The sequence below is a fragment of the Magnolia sinica genome, chromosome 3 (genome assembly GCF_029962835.1).
Source record: "Magnolia sinica isolate HGM2019 chromosome 3, MsV1, whole genome shotgun sequence".
Lineage (NCBI taxonomy): Eukaryota > Viridiplantae > Streptophyta > Magnoliopsida > Magnoliales > Magnoliaceae > Magnolia > Magnolia sinica.
In genome coordinates, this window is record NC_080575.1 from 130,669,742 (window position 1) to 130,691,106 (window position 21,365).

The 21,365-nt window shown below is 37.6% G+C and overlaps 1 protein-coding gene across 1 annotated transcript; it reads left to right on the forward strand.

Annotated features, from left to right (window-relative positions):
- The first annotated feature begins 678 nt into the window (after positions 1–678).
- Positions 679–13,945, forward strand: LOC131239163 (endoglucanase-like). Its single transcript, XM_058236720.1, has 7 exons — positions 679–783; positions 6,960–7,160; positions 7,981–8,058; positions 8,579–8,731; positions 8,807–8,915; positions 9,030–9,196; positions 13,302–13,945. Exons 1-7 carry the CDS (start codon positions 679–681, stop codon positions 13,680–13,682), a joined length of 1,194 nt encoding a protein of 397 aa, XP_058092703.1. The 3' UTR covers positions 13,683–13,945.
- The last annotated feature ends 7,420 nt before the right edge of the window (positions 13,946–21,365 follow it).

Sequence of the window (21,365 nt, forward strand, 5' to 3'; positions counted from 1 at the left end):
AAACACCCTGATTTGATCGTTGCACTAGCTTGATACGTCTCCCAACTCAGTAGCCGTGGAACCCTTTAATCTCTCTCTCACCACATCTCTTATTTCCCGATGTCGCATGCTACCAATGGCTAGATTTGTGTATCACCCAAATTCCGCAACTTCATCGTTGATCTTAGCGTCAAACCTAATCCGACTAGTGCCCGATCCGAAATTCGCTTGTATCGACTTCATCTCCAGTGTCAATGACAGACTCACCGCTTGAAAACCACTCCCATACCTGTTGTAGTTCCCTGACTTTGTCGCAGTTCTCCAATAATCATTTACAACCTTAACAACCATCGTTAGTTGAACCTATCTGTTGTCAAGTTCTATTTATTAGATTTGATTGTAATCGGCTATCTCTGTAACATCTTAGATTTTATAACCTGAGTTTAGTACTTGTTTCCCAAAAATCTGAGTGTTAACCTTTAAAGATGGCCAAAAAACTTTTTTTTTTCTTTTTCAAGAGTGAGCATTGCAGCAGAAGAGACAAATCAAGCATAAAGGTAAGTCTGAATACGCATTCAACATATACGAGTAGCTGCCCATGGGGCTTATACAAACCAATGTCTCATTACTAACAAATACATGAAGAAAATAATTCGACGCATGACAGATAATAAAATGCAACTATACTTGAGCTACAAGATGACGCAACTTCTCTTGGAGCAGATATGGCCATACATCCTTGATATACGTGTCCTACTCCTCATCAATATGAACACAAGTGTCTTTCAAATCACCTACACATCTGTACGGTTATATATTCAAAGCATGAGTGACTAGTTCAATGAAAATTTCCCTCAAGATTACACACCACCGCATTAGTCAAGTATAGTTAAAACAAAAAATATACAAAACAATCCGCGATGCAATCTTATTTAAATGCATCAATTTGTGAATGCACATTAGCCTGGGATGCTCATGCAGCTGGCTTTTGGGCAAAACCCACAAGTGGAGTTGAACCCATATGCAAGTGGCTACTCACCAATGAAAATAGATCATGTGTGTGCTAAAGTGACTAACTCATACAAATTGTGTCGATTGTCGGTGGTCTGGAAGCTAGCGAAACATATCACGACAAAAGATACGTGCTAACATCCTTAATTAGCAACTCGTTATCGCTCGTATGCCATGAGTGCATGATTAGCTCAACAGTATTATTCCAATTGCAAACAACCATTTTGAGGAAACTCAAAGGTCACTATGGGGAGCTCGTCACCCAGCATAGGCCAACAGCTTGGGCATAGTGTTGCATACCACCATCCTCGGCTCATGAGACTCCAACAACTAGGATGTTTAATGGTAACCTTTTCACTTAGTTACCAATCATAGTTTAATAAGTGAAACTTACCATAGCAGGGTTATAAGGAAATAGTCCATTAAAGCCCCATGACAAATAATCCATCAAATGATATGATTAAAAAAAAGGATGATCGACAAAAGCTACATAGGCACAAATGATCCATAAGATGGTAAGTCCAAAACAAAATTCCATTTAACCCATTAGACAAAAATGACCACTAGTTTGAGAGACCATTGTAATCACAATTATTCATGTTTACATCCAAATTCTAGATATACTAATATTAGTGGAGTTTCCTACTAATTGATGTGGCGATTCAAGCTTCGTAAACAATTCACAAGTATGAGAAAATAAATGTTGAGCATATGAATCGATGATCTATTCCAATAACTAACACGAGTATTTATGAAATAAAATTATCAATTATCAGTCAAAATTAAAAGGGAAACTATCACTTAAACTAAAATGAAAGCAGAAAGCCCAAGGGGAAATGTCATCACCTTATGAGTTGAATCGCTTGCAATGTCGCCAGGAAGTGTGTGCGCCCCTAGAGTCGAATCCTACCACGAATTGTGAAATTGTACGGTTAAATCAAAGTTCTACACACTATCCACGATTAGGATCAACGTTAAGGTCTTAATTATGTAATCTAGTGAACTAACTTACAATCTAACCTAAGGTTGGAGTTTTACCAAATTTAAATCCAATTATCTTAAATTAAAATGAGATTTTCACACTAGAATTACAAAGACTACTAACCTCTCAAATTGGAATTGTAAGAGGTCGGCTCGAATCGCAATAACACTAATGCCCCTTAATGAATGGTGGCTGTGGCTTTGAGTGTGGCAATTGGGGGAAAATAGATTCCCTACATACCCATCACCGAACTAACTCAATTAAACTCAGCTTAGCTCTAATTCAATTCCAACAGAAAGTTGAGGGATTGACTCACCTCAACTACAATTCGATTCACTTTGCTTAATTTGATTTGAATCAACTTTGCTTATCTTCAATTTGGTCCAAGCAAATTTAGGTGCATCAATAAGAATTTAATGACATGGATTTAAATAGAACTAGAACCCTAAAATTTTCATGACTAACTCAACTTGTCCAAACTGAGTTGACTTGGCATCAAAACTCAACTATCTACTCGAACCAAACTTAACGAGTCACCCAGATGTGGTTGGACTAAACTCAGCCAACAACACTTCCCAAAAGTTGAGCCTGACCTAGATTTGGACTCGACCAAACCCCAGTCTCAACCTGACTAAGTCAACATGGCGAGTCAACTCAACTAAGTTGATCTCTCCCTTTCTCTTCTTTCTTTCTTCTTTCCTTTCTCTGATTTTTCCAACAATAGTTGTTGGACCTGACAAAGCTCACCTGAAACTTCTTAACTCAGTTTGACCCGATCAAAACTCGAATTTCTAAATTAGATGCTGAGATAGTTGAACCTAATTAGCCCCAAAATTGGACCCGCAAAATGCTAGACTCGGTAATTACTACCAAATCAACTTGGTAGAACAGTGCACAACTCTCTTGGTCTCTAATCAACCACCTCTAGCTAGATGGATCACCACAAACTCCAGCAAAGCTTCCTCACACTGTTGGATCTGAGTACAACTCGACTCAAACGAGCGGCTTAAGTTCAACTCGCCGAGACACAATGGCAAACAAACAACAACACGACTGCTCTCTCTCTCTCTCTCTCTCTCTCTCTCTCTCTCTCTCTTCTCTGCTTCCCCTTCTTGTTCTTCTTCGTTTCATTTCTTTCTGTCTTTCCTCAACTCGTGGCCAGAGATGGACGATGGATTCAACTTGATTGAATGAGTCAGCGAGTCGAGACCCAGCTGAACTCGATATTCTCCCACTCTCTCTCTGTTTCTCGCTCTTCTTCTTATCTTCCTTTCCTACTCTCTTCTTCTGCTTTTTCTCATTAATGGGGTGTCCAGCAACCCTAGACCCGAACCAGACTCACCCCAATCCTGTCCTGACTCGGCAGCGAGTTGCCACAGCGGGTCACGAATGGCCAAACAGAAATCCTAGCTCTGACTTCTTCCTTTCCCTATCTCTTTCTTTCTCCTTCTCTTTCTCTCTACTCGGCCACTCGGTCCAAGTCACCTAGTGTGGCGAGTTAATGAAGTGCGGCACAAGCTCAAGCCGACTCTCTCTCTCTCTCTCTCTCTCTCTCTCTCTCTCTCTCTCTCGATTTTCTATTCTTAGAAAGTAATTCCCTAAAAGGTTTAAATAGTTCTGATTAATCCTCTAGAGAATTTGAATGCCAACTAATCACTAGATCAGTTATGGGCATCAATGATTTTACTCTGACGCCGCACGAAGGTTTCTTGTTAATCTCGGATTCGATCCAATCAAACTAGCCTGCTTGGTTGTCATCTAACATTATAGATGGACCTCTGATTCAATGGTCCACATGATGATTGCCTGTAATTTCAAGATAGAAGTCCATTCCGGGTGATGAATTTTTCCATTCGCTTGAGGAAGATAATCCAGCCGCTAATGGTGGAACATCTTCGAATGGGTTTTCTTTCAATCGAATGCATATGGATCACTAAACACAGTGGAACCCACATTTTGGAAAGTGATCAACGGAATCTCAATGGTGTGTGAGATTTTCTCGCTCCGCACAGTATTTTTTGAGTCGGTGAGATCTCGTATGAGATCTTCAAACCAAGGAGAAGGGATTCACTAAGGCCCTAAAATCGACATCCCATATGTACCGAGGAGGCTTCTAGAAGCGAGGAAATGGTGGAGGTTTAGCCACAACTCAAAAAATGAAAGGATCCTTCTCCACACGCTCTCTTTTTCTCTAACTGTTGAAACCCTAAAGTGGACTTATATTTGAATAAAGGGCTGAGATTGATTTCGCACCCGGATTGCCGGCTAAGGAGAAAACGGAGTTTCTGTTTTCGGAAACCATGCGAGCACACACTCCACTTGCGGCCGATGTTGTGCGTTGCACTTGTGCATGACCTCGTGTGGATAGCATGGTCTTGGTCGGATTTTCCTCCTGAGCACGATGAACTGTTCGGATCATTGAGATGATCTGTAATGGTGGGCCACAACCGACGCAAACGGGCATTGTTCGTTTAAATTCCACCCGCACGAGAGATTCTGATGTTTGACACCGTGCGCTCGCACGTGCTCTCCAGCATGTAAAATATTGGGTTTCGATTGAATCTTCCCGACCAACAGGATGGACGAATCAGATCATTAATCAAGATGATGAAGGTGGGTCTCATTTGAAACAAACGAACCTTGTTTGTCACTGGCAAGAAATGAAAGAGAAGGAGAAGATTTCCTTCTTCCGGGTCAAACTCGATTTGACCAGGCTAGTGGTTCAGTGCACCGCAGCTGTGCACGGGCTGTGTACACACGCAACCAAAAAGTGGGGTCCACAAGACTTGTTCGTGAGATTTGCACCAATCATCAACTTCCTCTCAACACATCAAGATTCCTGACCAATGATGAGGTAGATCCAAATCTTAGACGGGCCACAACAATGAATTTTGGTCTTTAAGAATTGATTTTCGTTAATCCAATGGTCAAATTGACTCTTACTCTGAACATCAACTATCCAAAGAGCCCTAGGACCTATCTAAGTGAATATCATTAGTAGATTTGGTGATCAGATGACCCAATGGGGATGACCAAGTGGTGGGTTGTTAGATTGAGGGTTGTGAGTCTGATGAATAGTGAATCTTACGATCCGGATCTCGAAATTGATAGTGGACGGTTAAATTAATGCGTTATTGAGTTTATAGGCTAATTTTGAGGTCAATTATATGATTGGCTTCATTCCATGGTTAAGATGAAGATTGCTTTTGCTGGTTTACGACAAAAATTGAGGGATTGGTTTATCTTTCTGCCTGGATTGATCTGAAGTGTTCAGATGCGACATCATATGCCTTAATAGGTAGATTTAGATCACGGGTTAAATAACTATTGATGGTGTAGTTCTACATTGAGAAGTCAAGGGTCAATCAAGGACAAATTGATCTCGAAACAGAAGGTTAAGACGACTGAATTGTGAGTGATCAAGTGATGTTTAAGTTATAGGTTACGTGTGTTAATTTCCACATATGCTCAGACTAAATTTTGTTTAAATAGTAACACCCGAAGACTGAAAAGTAAGGTTGTTACAATCCATTTTCATATGCAATCATCTATCTCCAACAATATCTAGATATGGTCCAATTGCCTCTTATTTGCATGCCTCCATTTCCCTCATATCTGCACATTGCTACTTCTTTAGCGTTGGTAGCAAGGCTGCAAACCCTTGGTGAGCCCTTTGGAAAAGAAGGGCTCCCCTCGATCTTTCTTCTTCCTCTTCTTCTTTTTTTCATCGTGGGTGCACCATGTTAAGTGTACCCTTTAGTCCTTTGGTACTCCTTAGTTGATTAGTTTTGACACTCTACAAGAGCACCTTCCTATGTAAGTGCACCAAACTCGCACTTTTGATAATGTGTTTTTTCTATCAAGAATGTGTATTTCATTTATGCCAGGTATTTAGATCAAATTAATTTTTATACTTTACGTTTGAACCGAACTTACTTTTGTGTCAAGCGTATGAGTAAATAATTTTTTATTTGTTGAAACATCTAGAACAACTAGAAAAGTAATGATTGAACTCTTAGAAGGAAGTGTGTATTTTTTGAAAGAGTAATAGTTGAACTTCCCACCACCAGAAGTGCAACTAGATTATTCATTAGTCATTAGAAACGCCTTCAATTCATATCTCAAAAGTTGTCAAAAGTGTCTAGTCACCTCACATTACTCGTTGTTTTTTGTTTTTGTTACACCAACACCCCAACACCCACCCACACACACACACACACCCCGTAGTGGGATTTCACCACCTATGGGAACTTGACCCCAGACCTCATGTTGAAACTCACTGGAGACTACCATCGAGGCAAGGATAGGGACACATGCCATTGTTTCATTGCCTTTAGTCTTATATTATCATTCCATTTTTCTTTTATTTTTGAATAAATATTTGTTGTACATCTCAAACTAAAGTTACTCATTTTTAAAGTTCCTTAAGTTTGGGATTAGAAGCTAGAGTACATCAGGATAATGTTCAAGATTAGAATATTTTCTTTTTAGTTAAGATGTGTATATTCAGCTCTCTATAGATCTTTACAAATATTTCTTCTCTCCTATATATTTCTATTATTCTTAGTGAAATAAGTTGCATTTCTACAATGCAGTCTCTAGTGGTTTAATAATATCATTCCTAGTAAAATCTATCCTTCCTCATAAGCACATTTTAACAAGTTGTGAGTTATTCCTTTTAAAGTGCCTTGAGTTTGAGAGTAGATTTTAGAGCAGATTTGGGCAATATTCAAGATTAGAATATTTTATCTTTAATTAAATGCACATCTATTAAAGATCTCTATAAATCTCTCTTCTATATATTTTTATTATTCTCAATGAAATAAATAAGTTGTAGTTTTCACGATGTACTTCTTGATGCTTAACCATATGCCTCTTGAAATCTTTCCTTCCTGGTATGCACTTCTAAATCAATGATTCTGATTTATAATGGAAAACAAATACGGTTGTACAACATTGATTAGAGTGGTGTTTGTTTGTTTGGTAGATCGGTGATGGAAACTCTGATCACCAATGCTGGGAGCGCCCTGAAGACATAGATACCCCTCGAACATTATATAAGATCACTGCCACTTCTCCAGGCACGGAGGTGGCTGGTGAAGCTGCCGCTGCCCTTGCTTCTGCATCCTTAGCATTCAAGGACGTTGATTCTAACTATTCATCAAGCCTATTGATTAGTTCAATATCAGTGAGCGAGCAACCTATCATCTCAGTCTTATTGGATTCACATTTTTGTACATGATTGCCAAATGTTTTCCTTTTACACCAAATAAATAAATAATAAGAGAAATAATAAACTTATTGATATTTTGATTTTTTTTTTTCTTTGGAAAATCTATCCTCATACTTTGTTAAGTTCATCCTTATTTAATCAGACATTTGGTAATTAAGTGAAAACTATTCTTCATTTTCTTTCTTCATGTATTAATCACGTGTAGTAAAAATTGGGCATTATTTGTTTATTTTTTTATTTTTTAAATATAGTAGTGTACCTAATATATCTAACTGCATGTCCACAAAAAATGGGCTTGTCTTTTCTTTTTCTATTTCTTCCGTCACTCGGATGAGTGAATGATATTACTATAAAAAGCTGATGGCCATAAATGAAGAATCCTCTTCAAGCAAGCAATAGACATCACTTACATGTGTGTTTATTCTCAATTGTACGCCTCAATCTCGCGGGTCCTTGCTCTTGCTCGGGTGGTATACTCTCAGGAGTTTCAACACCTGGTGGTGGGTTGAGTACCCATAGGTGGTGAAATCCCACTACGGGCTGAGTGTGTGGTGTGTGTGTGTGTGTGTGTTTTTTTTAAAAAAAAGCCTCAATCTCGTGGGGTAACTTGAAATTCGAAGAAAAGGGAATAAAGGGGGGGGGGGGGACCTCAAATAAAATACCAATAGAACTCTATGACCAGCGCTGATTGCACATTGCAATTAATTAATTACTATAGCCAGAACCATTCTCCTTAAGCCTTAATTTTTAACTCAATAATGGTGTTTGCTCTCAGCTTTTTGAGTTTGCTGACAACTACAGAGGATCTTATCAAGCTTCATGTCCTTTCTATTGTTCCTACTCTGGCTATCACGTGAGGCTTCTCCCATATTTCTTCAATCGCTTGCTAGCTTTGCTTTGTTAGCGTGTGATAAAAAAGAAAAACCAAGAAAAAATCCCATCGAAGTTGTCATACAATGCTCCAGGCTATAGGCAAGTTAACATGATGGCACAGACCATGGAATGGATGGCTCATGTACTAAAAATCCCTTGGAATGGAAGATTTAACAAGAGAATATTTGGCCTTTCATTGCTTGAATGAGAACTGTTCATGTATTTTCTTTCTCAACCATTTCCTTGTTGGCCACCTGTTGAAAGGTCTGAGGTTTTGTCTATTTGGGAGATTTTTGGTGCATGCATGGACCATTCATAACGGAGGCACATAATACCAACCGTTTGGATCAGGAGTAAATGTGCCCCACTTCTACAAGCCAAAAGTAGAACAATATTGTGCTCCCAGCCTGAGCGTAGCATAATACCTGATAAAAATTAGCCCCTGTTCGCTTAAAATTGTCTGAATTTCCTTTTTTTTTCAAAAATGTTTTCTTAAAAAGGATGAGCTATTGTGGGCGGCTGCTTGGCTATTCAAAGCAAGTAAAGACTCAAAATACATGAGGTTTGTAATGGAAAACAAAGGATGGAGTCAACCTGTTTCCGAATTTAGTTGGGACAACAAATTTGCTGGAGCACAGACATTACTAGCAAAGGTTTCCTTAGCATCTCTCTCTCTCTCTCTCTCTCTCTCCAGTTGCTGCCTTTTTTTATGAGGAATGCTCTTACAGGAATACGTGGCTGGGAACACAAAACTGGGAAACTATAAGAGTGATGCCGATTCGTTCGTATGTGCATTGATGCCAGGAAGCAGCACTGTGCAAATTCAAACAACCACAGGTATTTGAGAGAGAGAGAGAGAGAGAGAGAGAGAGAGAGAGAGAGAGAGAGAGAGAGAGATTTTCACACCACTTGCATCATATTTTGATTTGCCTTGCATTTTGTCCTGTGCAGGAGGGCTGCTGTACACACGAGATAATAACAACATGCAATATGCTACGAGTGCTTCTCTCATATTGCTTGTCTACTCCAAAACGATACATAGGGGAGGATTTGGTACAATCCAGTGTGGCTCACTTTACTTTTCAGCAATGCAAATCAGAGCATTTGCTAAATCACAGGTAGATATAAACGCTATAAAAGGAAAAAATAAGATAACAGTTGTGTCTTACTCATTGCTTAACATAAGAGTTAGTGTTGTTTCCCCACTCTCAATAAAATCAAGAGATTAGTAGTCTATACTGGCTAATTACAAAACCAGGTTGCAGTGACAACACTTGGTTAACTATATTAGAGGCGCATGTTTAGGACAATCAACAAAACGTTATGTGTTTTCTTAATGCATCTTCTTCTATAGAAGAAAAAATGTGCAATTGGCCTTCGATATTATAGGCACTCCAAGGGAAAGTTTTGGAACTATTATTATCTTATAGCAAAATTTAAAAAAATAGCAGTAAGGTTTTGGATTTATTATCACTAGATTGTAACAGGATTGCTTGCCCCTTTTTTATCTCAGGGATGTGGTGTCGATCAATCCAAAACCACATACAATTATCCACAAGTAACAAGAATATAGCAAACATTATAAGGCTAACCACATTTAACAAAATGGAAAATTTTAACCGAACAAACTGCACTTTTCCCTTCATGGAAGAAGGAAAGTCTACTCTCCCGAACCATTTTTTTTTCCTTCTCAATTTAACAAAGTTTAAGAGCCCTTTACACCCTTCTAATTACCTTTTATACTGTTCTAATGACAGCAATTCTCAGCCCTTAGACCTATTTGTACTTCTAATATCAAATCTACATGAAATGAAAGAGGGTAAAGTTATTTAAGTGCTCTTATTACTAAAGTGTGAGGCGAGGGAGACCAAAACCATGAGGAATTGGCAGAGTTCCCTACCTGGCAAAAAATTCTTTCGTGCCAGCTAGAGGCCTGTCTGGAAAAATAAATTTGTCCACCAGAAAAAGCCAACTTGCAGGAAACCATGTGGAATAGGCAGAGTTCGCTAGCTCCGAAAGCTTGTCATACTCTCCTGTAGGAAAACTTTCTTTTGTCAACATAGCCAATATGTAAAGGCCAATTACAACCTGCAATTATCATTTGCCTATGGGTTCTTTATGCATATAAAACCTGCAATCATCAGGTGGGCCACACCATATAAAACAATGGAGAACCACCCGAAAACCTCCAAATTCATGTAGTGGGCCACTTGATGGTCAGACTTGCCTTATTTTTTGCATTTCCCATTTTCATTGCAGAGAGACCATGCTGAACAGGTTGTATGACATATACGCATGATGATAGGCCAATGTGTCTACAACTAGTTGTGTATGAGATAGGAGCAAAAGTAAAACAGCCAATTAGTCGAAGATAGTAGTGTTGATAGGCCAACGCGTATACAACTAACTGTATGTGAGACAGGAGTAAAAGAGTCAGTTAGTCGAGGATAGCACTGTTAATGGATAGTGTGGGGAAATCTGCAATGAATCTATAAAAAGGAGGCACTTGCAATAGTCTAAACTAGAGGAGAGGTGTTTACAAGTGTCATAAAGGAGAGGTGTCTAAATATGTATAATTTCTTTATTATCTAATATACCATAAAAAGAGGGAGTTTCCGAGCATTTTCCTTTCCAATTCTACCCTAAATATATACTATCTACAACACTATATAAAAAAGGGCTTTTCCTAAATTTACATGCCACTCTAATTCTTCCTTTCTTGATTTCAGTTTTGTCATGAGGTACCAAAATACCCCTTATTATTATTATTTTTTAATGGTAGTAAAGTCGAGAATTGTGAGGCTTACTTAGATGTGTACAGCATCTTAGCTGTGTACAACATCCTATCCATCCAAAGCATTCGTCCCACAATAATTAACAAGCAAACCAAAAATCAAATGGATCCAATCATACGATACCATAAAAATCAATATATACTATGATGGTTTTTTACAAGAATAAACAGGGGAATTGAACATGTTTACACAAAAACATATGTTAGTGTCTAAAGGATCTCCGGTGTAGATCATGTTAGATTTCTAAATTAATATAAACATAAAAATGGTTTAGCTCTTACCTTTATGCTATCAACCGCTATCATTCACAACGAGAACAATCCAGTCGCCAATGCTGATACTCCAAGCTAGGAGGTCTCTCTCCAAATCTATCCCAGTTGTAAGATGTTAAAAGCCATTGTCTATGCCGCGCACACGTGTAGAGAGATTGACCCTCCCTCCATCCCATTTTTTAATAATTCTAAATCTTTATTTTGATAATTAAAGTTGTTAAAAAATGTATATTCCATTCAATGTTCAATAAATAAAAAATTATATTCCATTGCAAGTGTTGGTTAACTTGGATATGGATATATTGCCCTTACTAACCTTAAATAGATCGGTCAGGCTGATGGGCCTGTATACATGGCCTGAGCTCGGTCCAATTAACAAATGGGCTTGAACTTCAGGCTCGGGTCCTTTGCTAGGGCCAAATACGCTAGCCCAAGACCGACGGTCTTCTGATGGAGCTAGCCTATTGACAGTGCTACCTTCAATAAGCACCTTCTCTTCATCCAAGAGGTCATGGATGAACGCCCTCAGCGTTGTCAGGTCCACTGCATTTGCTCTTGCCAAGCTGATGCTTTGCCCTTAAGATTTCATTGCCAACTAGCTTAACTTGAATCCAAAGACCTATGCAGCAACATTTAACCAGTCTATAAGATCTTCCTTAGGGGGCGTTTGGCGCAGGGCAGGGTATTAGATGGGATTACATGGAATAGAATTGCATTTGGTCCCGTGCAGCATTTGGAGAGGATGGGAAAGTTTGGGATTAAGTGGGATGGAATTGCATTTAGTCCCATGCAATTGCATTTTGTCCCAAGTAGGATTTCTGTGGATTTTGAAATCCACTACACATGTGGGCCCCACATTGATGCATGCGTTTATCCATGCCATCCATCCATATACACCATTTACACGTGACATTCTAGTTATATATGTGTACAAGTGAACGACATCCATTGTGAATTTGCTCCGTTGATTACAATTCCATGGTCCATCAAACATGATTTGGCTTAATCCGGTGTTTTCCCGTAGCAAATTTTTTATCCCAAACATAGAATTGGATGGCAACAATACTATGGTATCAAACATGCCCTTAAAGTCCTAAGTGGAACTCGAGAATCTCTACTGTGGTGCCATAGTCATCACATCAATCCTCAAATTGACAGTTCTGCTGTCGATCTTGCCTCACTTTGGGTGCGTACTTGTCAATGAAATGGTTTTCATCTTCATTTGATGATATGGAATCAGTGCCTAACTTGATGGACCAATTAATCAATCTGCCTTTATAATTGTGCACTTTCCTCCTTGATATGTGTCAATCTCTGATTATTCATGTTGCATTCTGTGCCCCGACTTGGAGTACAGGGTGGCATAGATGCAACAAATTTCTGCACTAGTCTAGATTGGTTTGGAATTTTGTACAACAGGTGACGTGCATCACAGTGATCAACCCATCCTAAGCAAAATTTAGCGCAACTCTTACAAACCGACATCTAGCCACACTTTTGGCCACGATTCAGTCCCCTCATCACCTCAAACCAGTTCTAGCAATTCGTCAAACATCTCGATGACAAACTAACTTTAACACCAACTTACATAGGGAGGTGGTGCCCATCAATCCAAAATCACACACGGTCCATAAATGTCAAGAATATATCAATAATAAATCAACCAAAATACTTACCCTTCAAGACATAAGAAGGAAAGTTGAGTCCCCTCTCTCTAATTCTTTTTAATTTCTTCTCAATCCAACAAAGATCAAGACTCTTTTACCCCAATTCAAAAATCAATTTTTATACTACCCTAATTGCAACAATACTCGACCCTTAGCTCTCTAACTTCTAATCACATCCCCACATGAAAGCAAGGTAGAAGTACTTGAATTCACTTCCAACCTATGAGATAAGGGCATGCAAAAACCATGCAGAATTTGCAGAGTTCACTAGCCAGTAGAAAATTCTTCCCCGCAGAGCACTCGTTGTCTGGTGGAATGAATTTGTCTAGTAGCCAGTGAAGCCTCTCGCAGTTCACTGTTTGGAAGGCAAAATCATTCTGCCACCCAATCAACTCTGTCCCAAATAAGTCCTGCCATGAGTGATGCTGACCTTATCTGAATCAATATATTCTTATTCTTGTATTGATTTTTTTTTTTTTCCATTCTCAGGTGGATTATATACTAGGAAAGAATCAGCTGGGCATGTCATACATGGTGGGATTCGGTGTCAAATACCCTATGCAACTACACCACAGAGGTGCATCCATCCCTTCCATCAGAGCTCACCCAACCAAGGTGGGATGCAGTGAGGGTTACTCTACCTGGTATGCTGCAAACACGCCAAATCCAAACAGTAATGTGGGTGCAATTGTTGAAGGTCCAAATTCCAATGACCAGTTTAATGACATCCGATCTGACTACTCGCACTTGGAGCCGACCACCTACATCAATACAGCATTCATTGGTTCCTTGGCTGCAATGCTCGGGGGAAATGGGTGCTTGCAGGTCATAGGCACCCATGCAAACCATACTAATTTACTAGTAATGTAATGCAATGGTTTAAAATGTAGTAGCTGGATCAATACCAGTCCAATAATACAGTAATTGTGATGAAGACGATAATATAGAAGTCCTGCTTGCTTAAGGGAAGCCAGTAATGACTAGCTTGTTCATGCCTAACTACCCAACTCCATTCAAGTTGGTGCCATCAAATGATGAACAAGTAGGTATGTATTTATGAAATTGAGCCATCACAACTCTGCCATGTTGCTTTTCTTTTTGTCAATTTAAATTGATCTAAACATCATCTTCCATCCAGCCGCTAGCAATTGGTTTTTGTGGGAAAGTAGCAAGGAGTGGCCACATTCTGTACTTCTGTAGTAGCCATACCAAGGGACGCAAATTTCCTACAACCCTAGTGACAGGAAGCCCCTAGGAACCTAAGCTCTAGGGTGCACGCAAATTCACTCCACCCTAAGCTCGTGTTAGGACGTGATCTCCAAAATTAGGTAGATTCAAAATTCAAGTGGGCACACCACAAGAAACAGTGGTGATAGAATACCCAGTTGGAATTTTCAATTAAAAACAGTGAAATTGAAGTTCAGATTTATTGTGCCCTAATGGATCACTGTTCATGATCATGCCACACAAAACACACATCCGTGATGCATATACCTGTGTACGGAAACATCCACCCTACTTTTGTTGTTGCCAACCACTCAACATAAAGTCTCTGCCCGATCCATCTCAAGTGAGTGGGGCCCATAGATGTAATTGTGTTTGCCCTTTGTCCATGTCTATGTGACGATATCAATATTTTGGATCTGCCTCATTTTTGGGGGCTTATGTCCTCTAATTGTTGTTGATGTCTGAAATCTTTAAACAAGAGGGTCTATTGATGCCATCGATAGACAACTCGATGCCATCGGAAAAATTCGGAAAATCCACGTTTAGTCGCTGAAACGTTTTGGTGTTCTACTTGATGTCATCAAAGGTATTCGATGCCATCGACATTTTGGTGGTATCCAAAACGGCCCTAAGCGACATTTTTAAGAGAGCCCAACCCACTACCCATGTACTTCGCCCAAATCCTCCTAGGAAGCGGGTGTTGCCAGTTACCTGACCTGTTGCCACCCTTACAAATGACACAATTTTTAAAAATAAAATTGATCCTATCTATTAATTTTTCTACATTTATTCCATCACATTTTTTACTATTAGTTGTTTTTGTTTTCTTTGTCATTTTAAGGCCATGGTTGCACTAGCCGACATTATTGTCTTTAGCGATTCACTTCACTATTTAGATAGGTTTGTTCTTTAGATTGGTTGAGAATTTACTATGAAGGATTTAGGTTTATTACATTATTTTCTTCGTATAGAAGAAAATCTCAAATGCAAATAGCGGCATCAGTATATTTTTGTAATGATTTTGCATTATAAGTAATGAAAACAAATGCAATTATTATGATGATTTTATTGCCAATAAACCAAACAACGAAATAGATGGTCAAATGTGTTAAGATCCGTGGATATAATGTAGGCAACACGGTAGTCTCCACAAAGATGAGGGTTACAAGGGATTCATGTAACCCCGATTTACAGGCAAGTCGTCGGTATGGGAAGTAGATTGCGTACTGAGTAAACTTTGCGGGGCCATCATGATTTATGTATTTTATCCACTCTGTTGATCCATTTTATCAGATAATTTTAGGGCTTGAGTCCAAAAATGAAGCATATCCAAAACTCAAGTGGATCACACCATAGGAAACAATGTGAATTGAAAGTCTACCGTCAAAAAATCACTGGGGGCCACGGAAGCTTTGGATCAAGCTGCTATTTGTGTTTTTCCTTCATCCATGTCTATGTGATCTTATGAACAGGTTGGATGACAAAAAAACATCACTGTGGGCCCTAGGAAGCTTTCATGGTGGAAATCATTATTCCCACTTTCTTGTGGTGTGGTCCATTTGAGCTTTGGATATGCTTCGATTTTCGGCTCAACCCCTAAAATGATCTATAAAAATGGATGGACGGTGTGGATAAACCACATATATTCACAGGGGCTCAACAGAGTTTACTCTATACGATAAAAGCGTATCGAGTATGCAATTTGATTTCGTCGGTATGTATTTCACCAAGCCTCTGTAAGCTCTGGTGCACCGAGCGTATATTAGAACAGGGATGAAGAGAGATTCGATTTGAACATCTTGTGCGTTTGGTAAATGCAGCAATGGACTTTTCAAACAGATCTCTCGATTTCCATTTCTCTTTCTTATGAAATATAATCCTCCTCCTCCTCCTCCTCCTCTCTCTCTCTCTCTCTCTCTCTCTCTCTCTCTCTCAAGAAGCATCGACTGGGATCAAATCTCCATCCCTACTGAAGCTCTAGACCTCCTCACATCCGAGAATTGACAGAGAATTACGAACCAGATCAGTGGAATTTGTGTGTTGTTCACATAAGACCTAGTTTTAGAGGACCAAGTATTGACACTATGCGAAGAAATTTTCATTATTTGGTAAATCCATACTTGTAAGAAATATAAATCGATAAAATTTCATTCGGTGTGACAAAATCTAAGAAAACAACCCCCATTAATTCATGCAAGTACCAGCCTAAGAACACTTTCAAGGCACCATTGTTCAATAGAAAACAATATCACTAGGTAGCAAGGTAGTCAGTCGACTCAGGCATGATCAAGTATCCATGGAGTCTTGATTCTAGAGCCAAACCATGCAACAAGGAAGTAAACTATTAAAGCAAAATAACATAACAACATCGATAATATCCAATATGATTGTGGGCTGAGTTTTACAAATACTAAACTACTCAGTCAGAAGTAAACTGGGTTTAGCTTCTCTCCTAAACCCTAAACCCTAAACCCTAAAACCTATCACCCCCATAAACCCATAACCACTAAAAACCCTAAACCCTATATCAATAACCCATCATAACTAACATTCATCATTCGGCCAACTCAGAAGAAAATGTATTAAAAGTGAAGTAACGGTTTCAAAAATTTGCATGACTAGAATGAAAGTAATTAACCGAGTATTATCTACTACATACCTTAAACCCTATATCAATCACCCATTGCAACTAACATTCATCATTCAGCCAACTCATAACAAAACGTATTAAAAGTGAAGGAACGGTTTCAAAAAATTACATCAGTAGAATGAAAGTATTTAACCTAGTATTATCTACTACCTACTAGCAACATACAACCAATGTTGGGGCACCATACCATAAGCTACAAAAATATTGTCTGCCTAAACAAGGTATCCTCCATTGATAACATATGATATACATATACAGACATAGATATCTATTATAAGTTTTTTTATTTCCATTCATCATCCACTAACTATTAACAGCATTTATAAAAATAAAAGACAGCCAACTCATAACAAAACGTATTAAAAGTGAAGGAACGGTTTCAAAAAATTACATCAGTAGAATGAAAGTATTTAACCTAGTATTATCTACTACCTACTAGCAACATACAACCAATGTTGGGGCACCATACCATAAGCTACAAAAATATTGTCTGCCTAAACAAGGTATCCTCCATTGATAACATATGATATACATATACAGACATAGATATCTATTGTAAGTTTTTTATTTCCATTCATCATCCACTAACTATTAACAACATTTATAAAAATAAAAGATATCCAACCAACTGTTTATAAAAACTTGCAACTTAACCTGCTGGGACCTGTCATACATCGTAATATAGCTAGGCTTGAATTGAGATCACTAAACATAAGCCAAATCATATGAATGGCATGTAAGATCGAATAGGGCTCAATCAAACTGATGGTTTGGATAAATGAAAATCAGCCCAAATATATATAATGATCAGTTTATATCATTAAAAATCCTCTCGAATATGTCATTAATTAGATTACTAAACATCAGCCTTCGAATATAACTTGGCTTGAATCAACGAGATGGCCCGAAGGATATGAAGGTTTTGGATCACTAAACATAAGCCAGATCATATGAAAGGCTTGGAAGATCGAACAAGGCTCAATCAAATGAAAAGTTTAGATCAAAGAAAAACGTCCCAAATATATATAATGATTGGTTTATATCAATGACAATCAGCCCAAATATAAATCAATTGGATTACTAAACATCAACCTTCAAATATAGCTTACCTTGAATCAACGAAATGGCTCGAAGCATATGAAGGGTTTGGATCACTAAACATAAGCCAAATCATATGAATGGCATGGAAGATCGAATAGGGCTCAATCAAACGAATGGTTTGGATCAATGAAAATCAGCCCAAATATTTATAAGGATTGATTAATATCAATGACAATTAGCCTAAATATATCATCAAGTTTATTACTGAAAATCAGCCTTAGAATATAACTTGGCTTGAATCTACGAAACAGCCTGAAGCATATGAAGGGTTTGGATCGGATCCTTACTGTTGCTCGGGTGGTAGACTTTCAGGAGTTTCAACACCTGGTCAAGGGTTTGAGTATCCATAGGTGGTGAAATTCCACCAGCGTGAGTGTGTGGGGGTGTGTGTGCGTGTGTAAAAAAAAAAGAAGGGTTTGGATCACTAAACATACGCCAAGTCATATGAATGGCTTAGAAGATTAAATAGGGCTCAATCAAACAACGGTTTGGAAAAATAAAAAATCCGCCCAAATATATATAATGATTAGCTAATATCATTGAAAATTCACCCATATATATCCTCAATTGGATTACTAAACATCAGCCTTTGAATATAACTTGGCTTGAATCGAGATCACTAAACATAAGCCAAATCATATGAATAGCAGGTAAGATCGAATGGGGCTCAATCAAACTAATAGTTTGGATAAATGAGAATCAGCCCAAATATGTATAATGCTTAGTTTATGTCATTAAAAATCCACCCGAATATATCATTCATTACATTACTAAACATCAGCCTTCGAATATAACTTGGCTTGGATCAATGAGATGGCCCGAAGGATATGAAGGGTTTGGATCACTAAACATAAGCCAGCTCATATGAAAGGCTTGGAAGATCGAATAAGGCTCAATCAAACGAATGGTTTAGATCAAAGAAAATCATCCCAAATATATAGAATGATTGGTTTATATCAAGGACAATCAGCCCAAATTTAAATCAATTGGATCACTAAACATCAGCCTTCAAATATAGCTTGCCTTGAATCAACGAAATGGCTGGAAGCATATGAAGGGTGTGGATCACTAAACATAAGCCAAATCATATGAATGACATGGAAGATCGAATAGGGCTCAATCAAACAAATTGTTTGGATTAATGAAAATCAGCCCAAATATATGTATAAGGATTGGTTTATATCAATGACAATCACCCTAAATATATCATCAATTTTATTACTGAACATTAGCCTTAGAATATAACTTGGCTTAAATCTACGAAATAGCCCGAAGCATATGAAGGGTTTGGATCACTAAACATACGCCAAATCATAAGAAATACTTAAAAGATCGAATAAGGCTCAATCAAACAATGGTTTGGATCAATGAAAAATCCCCCCAAATATATATACTGATTAGTTGATATCATTGAAGTTCACCCATATATATATATATATATATATATATATATATATATATATATATATATATATATATATATATATATATATATATATATATATATATATATATATATCCTCAATTGGATTACTAAACATCAACCTTCGAATATAACTTGGCTTGAATCAATGAAATGGCCCGAAGCATATGAAGGGTTTGGATCAGTAAACATAAGCCAAATCATATGAATGGCATGGAAGAATGAATAGAGCTCAATCGAATGAATGGTTTGCTTCAATGAAAATCAGCCCAAATATATATAAGGATTTGTTTATATCAATGACAATCAGCCTAAATATATCATCAATTTTATTACTAAACATCAGCCTTAGAATATATCTTAGCTTGAATTTATGAAATACACCAAAGCATATGAAGGGTTTGGATCATAAACAGACGCCAAATCATATGAAAGTCTTAGAAGATCGAATAGGGCTCAATCAAACAATGGTTTGGATCAATGAAAAATCCGCCCAAATATATATAATGATTAGTTGAAATCACTGAAAATTCACCCAAAGATATCCTCAATTGGATTACTAAACATCAGCCTTCGAATATAGCTTGGCTTGAATCGAGATCACTAAACATAAGCCATATCATATGAATGGCATGTAAGATCGTATAGGGCTCAATCAAACTAATGGTTTGGATAAATGAAAACTAGCCCAAATATATATAATGATTAGTTTATATCATTAAAAATCCACCCGATGGCATGTAAGATCGTATAGGGCTCAATCAAACTAATGGTTTGGATAAATGAAAACTAGCCCAAATATATATAATGATTAGTTTATATCATTAAAAATCCACCCGAATATGTCATTAATTAGATTACTAAACATCAGCTTACTAATATAACTTGGCTTGAATCAACAAGATGGCCCGAAGAATATGAAGGGTTTGGAACACTAAACATAAGCCAAATTATATGAAAGGCTTGGAAAATCGAATAGTGCTCAATCAAACGAATGGTTTAAAGCAAAGAAAATCATCCCAAATATATATAATGATTGGTTTATATCAATGACAATCAGCCCAAATATAAATCAATTGGATTACTAAACATCAGCCTTCAAATATAGCTCGCCTTGAATCAACGAAATGGCTTGAAGCATATGAAGGATTTGGATCACGAAACATAAGCCAAGTCATTTGAATGGCATGGAAGATCGAATAGGGCTCAATCAAACGAATGGTTTGGATAAATGAAAATCAGCCCAAATATATACAAGGAATGGTCTATATCAATGACAATCGGCCTAAATATATCAACTTTATTATTGAATATCAGCCTCAGAATATAATTTGGCTTGAATCTACAAAATAGCCCGAAGCATATGAAGGGGCTGGTTCACAAAACATATGCCCAATCATATGAAAGGATTAGAAGATCGAATAGGGATCAATCAAATAATGGTTTGGATCAACGAAAAATCCGCCCAAATATATGTAATGATTAGTTGATATCATTGAAAATTCACCCATATATACGCTCAATTGGATTACTAAACATTTGCCTTCGAATATAACTTGGCTTGATTCCATGAAATGTCCCGAAGCATTTGAAAGCTTTGGATCATAGAACATAAGCCAAATCATATGAATGGCATGGAAGATCGAATACGACTCAATCAAACAAATGGTTTGGATCAATGAAAATCAACCAAAATATATATAAGGACTGGTTTATATCAATGTCAATCGGCCTAAATATGTCATCAATTTTATTACTAAACATCAGCTTTAGCATATAACTTGGCTTGATTCTACGAAATAGCCCGAAGGATAGCAAGGGTTTGGATCACTAAACATACACCAAATCATATGAAAGGCTTATAAGATCGAATAGGGCTCAATCAAACAATGGTTTGGATCAATTAAAAATCTGCACAAAAATATATAATGATTAGCTGATATCACTGAAAAGTCACCCAAATATATCCTCAATTGGATTACTAAACATCAGCCTTCGAATATAATGTGGCTTGAAACGAGATCACTAAACACAATCCAAATCATTTGAATGGCATGTAAGATCGTATACAGCTCAATCAAACTAATGGTTTGGATAAATGAAAATCAACCCAAATATACATAATGATTAGTTTATATCATTAAAAATCCAC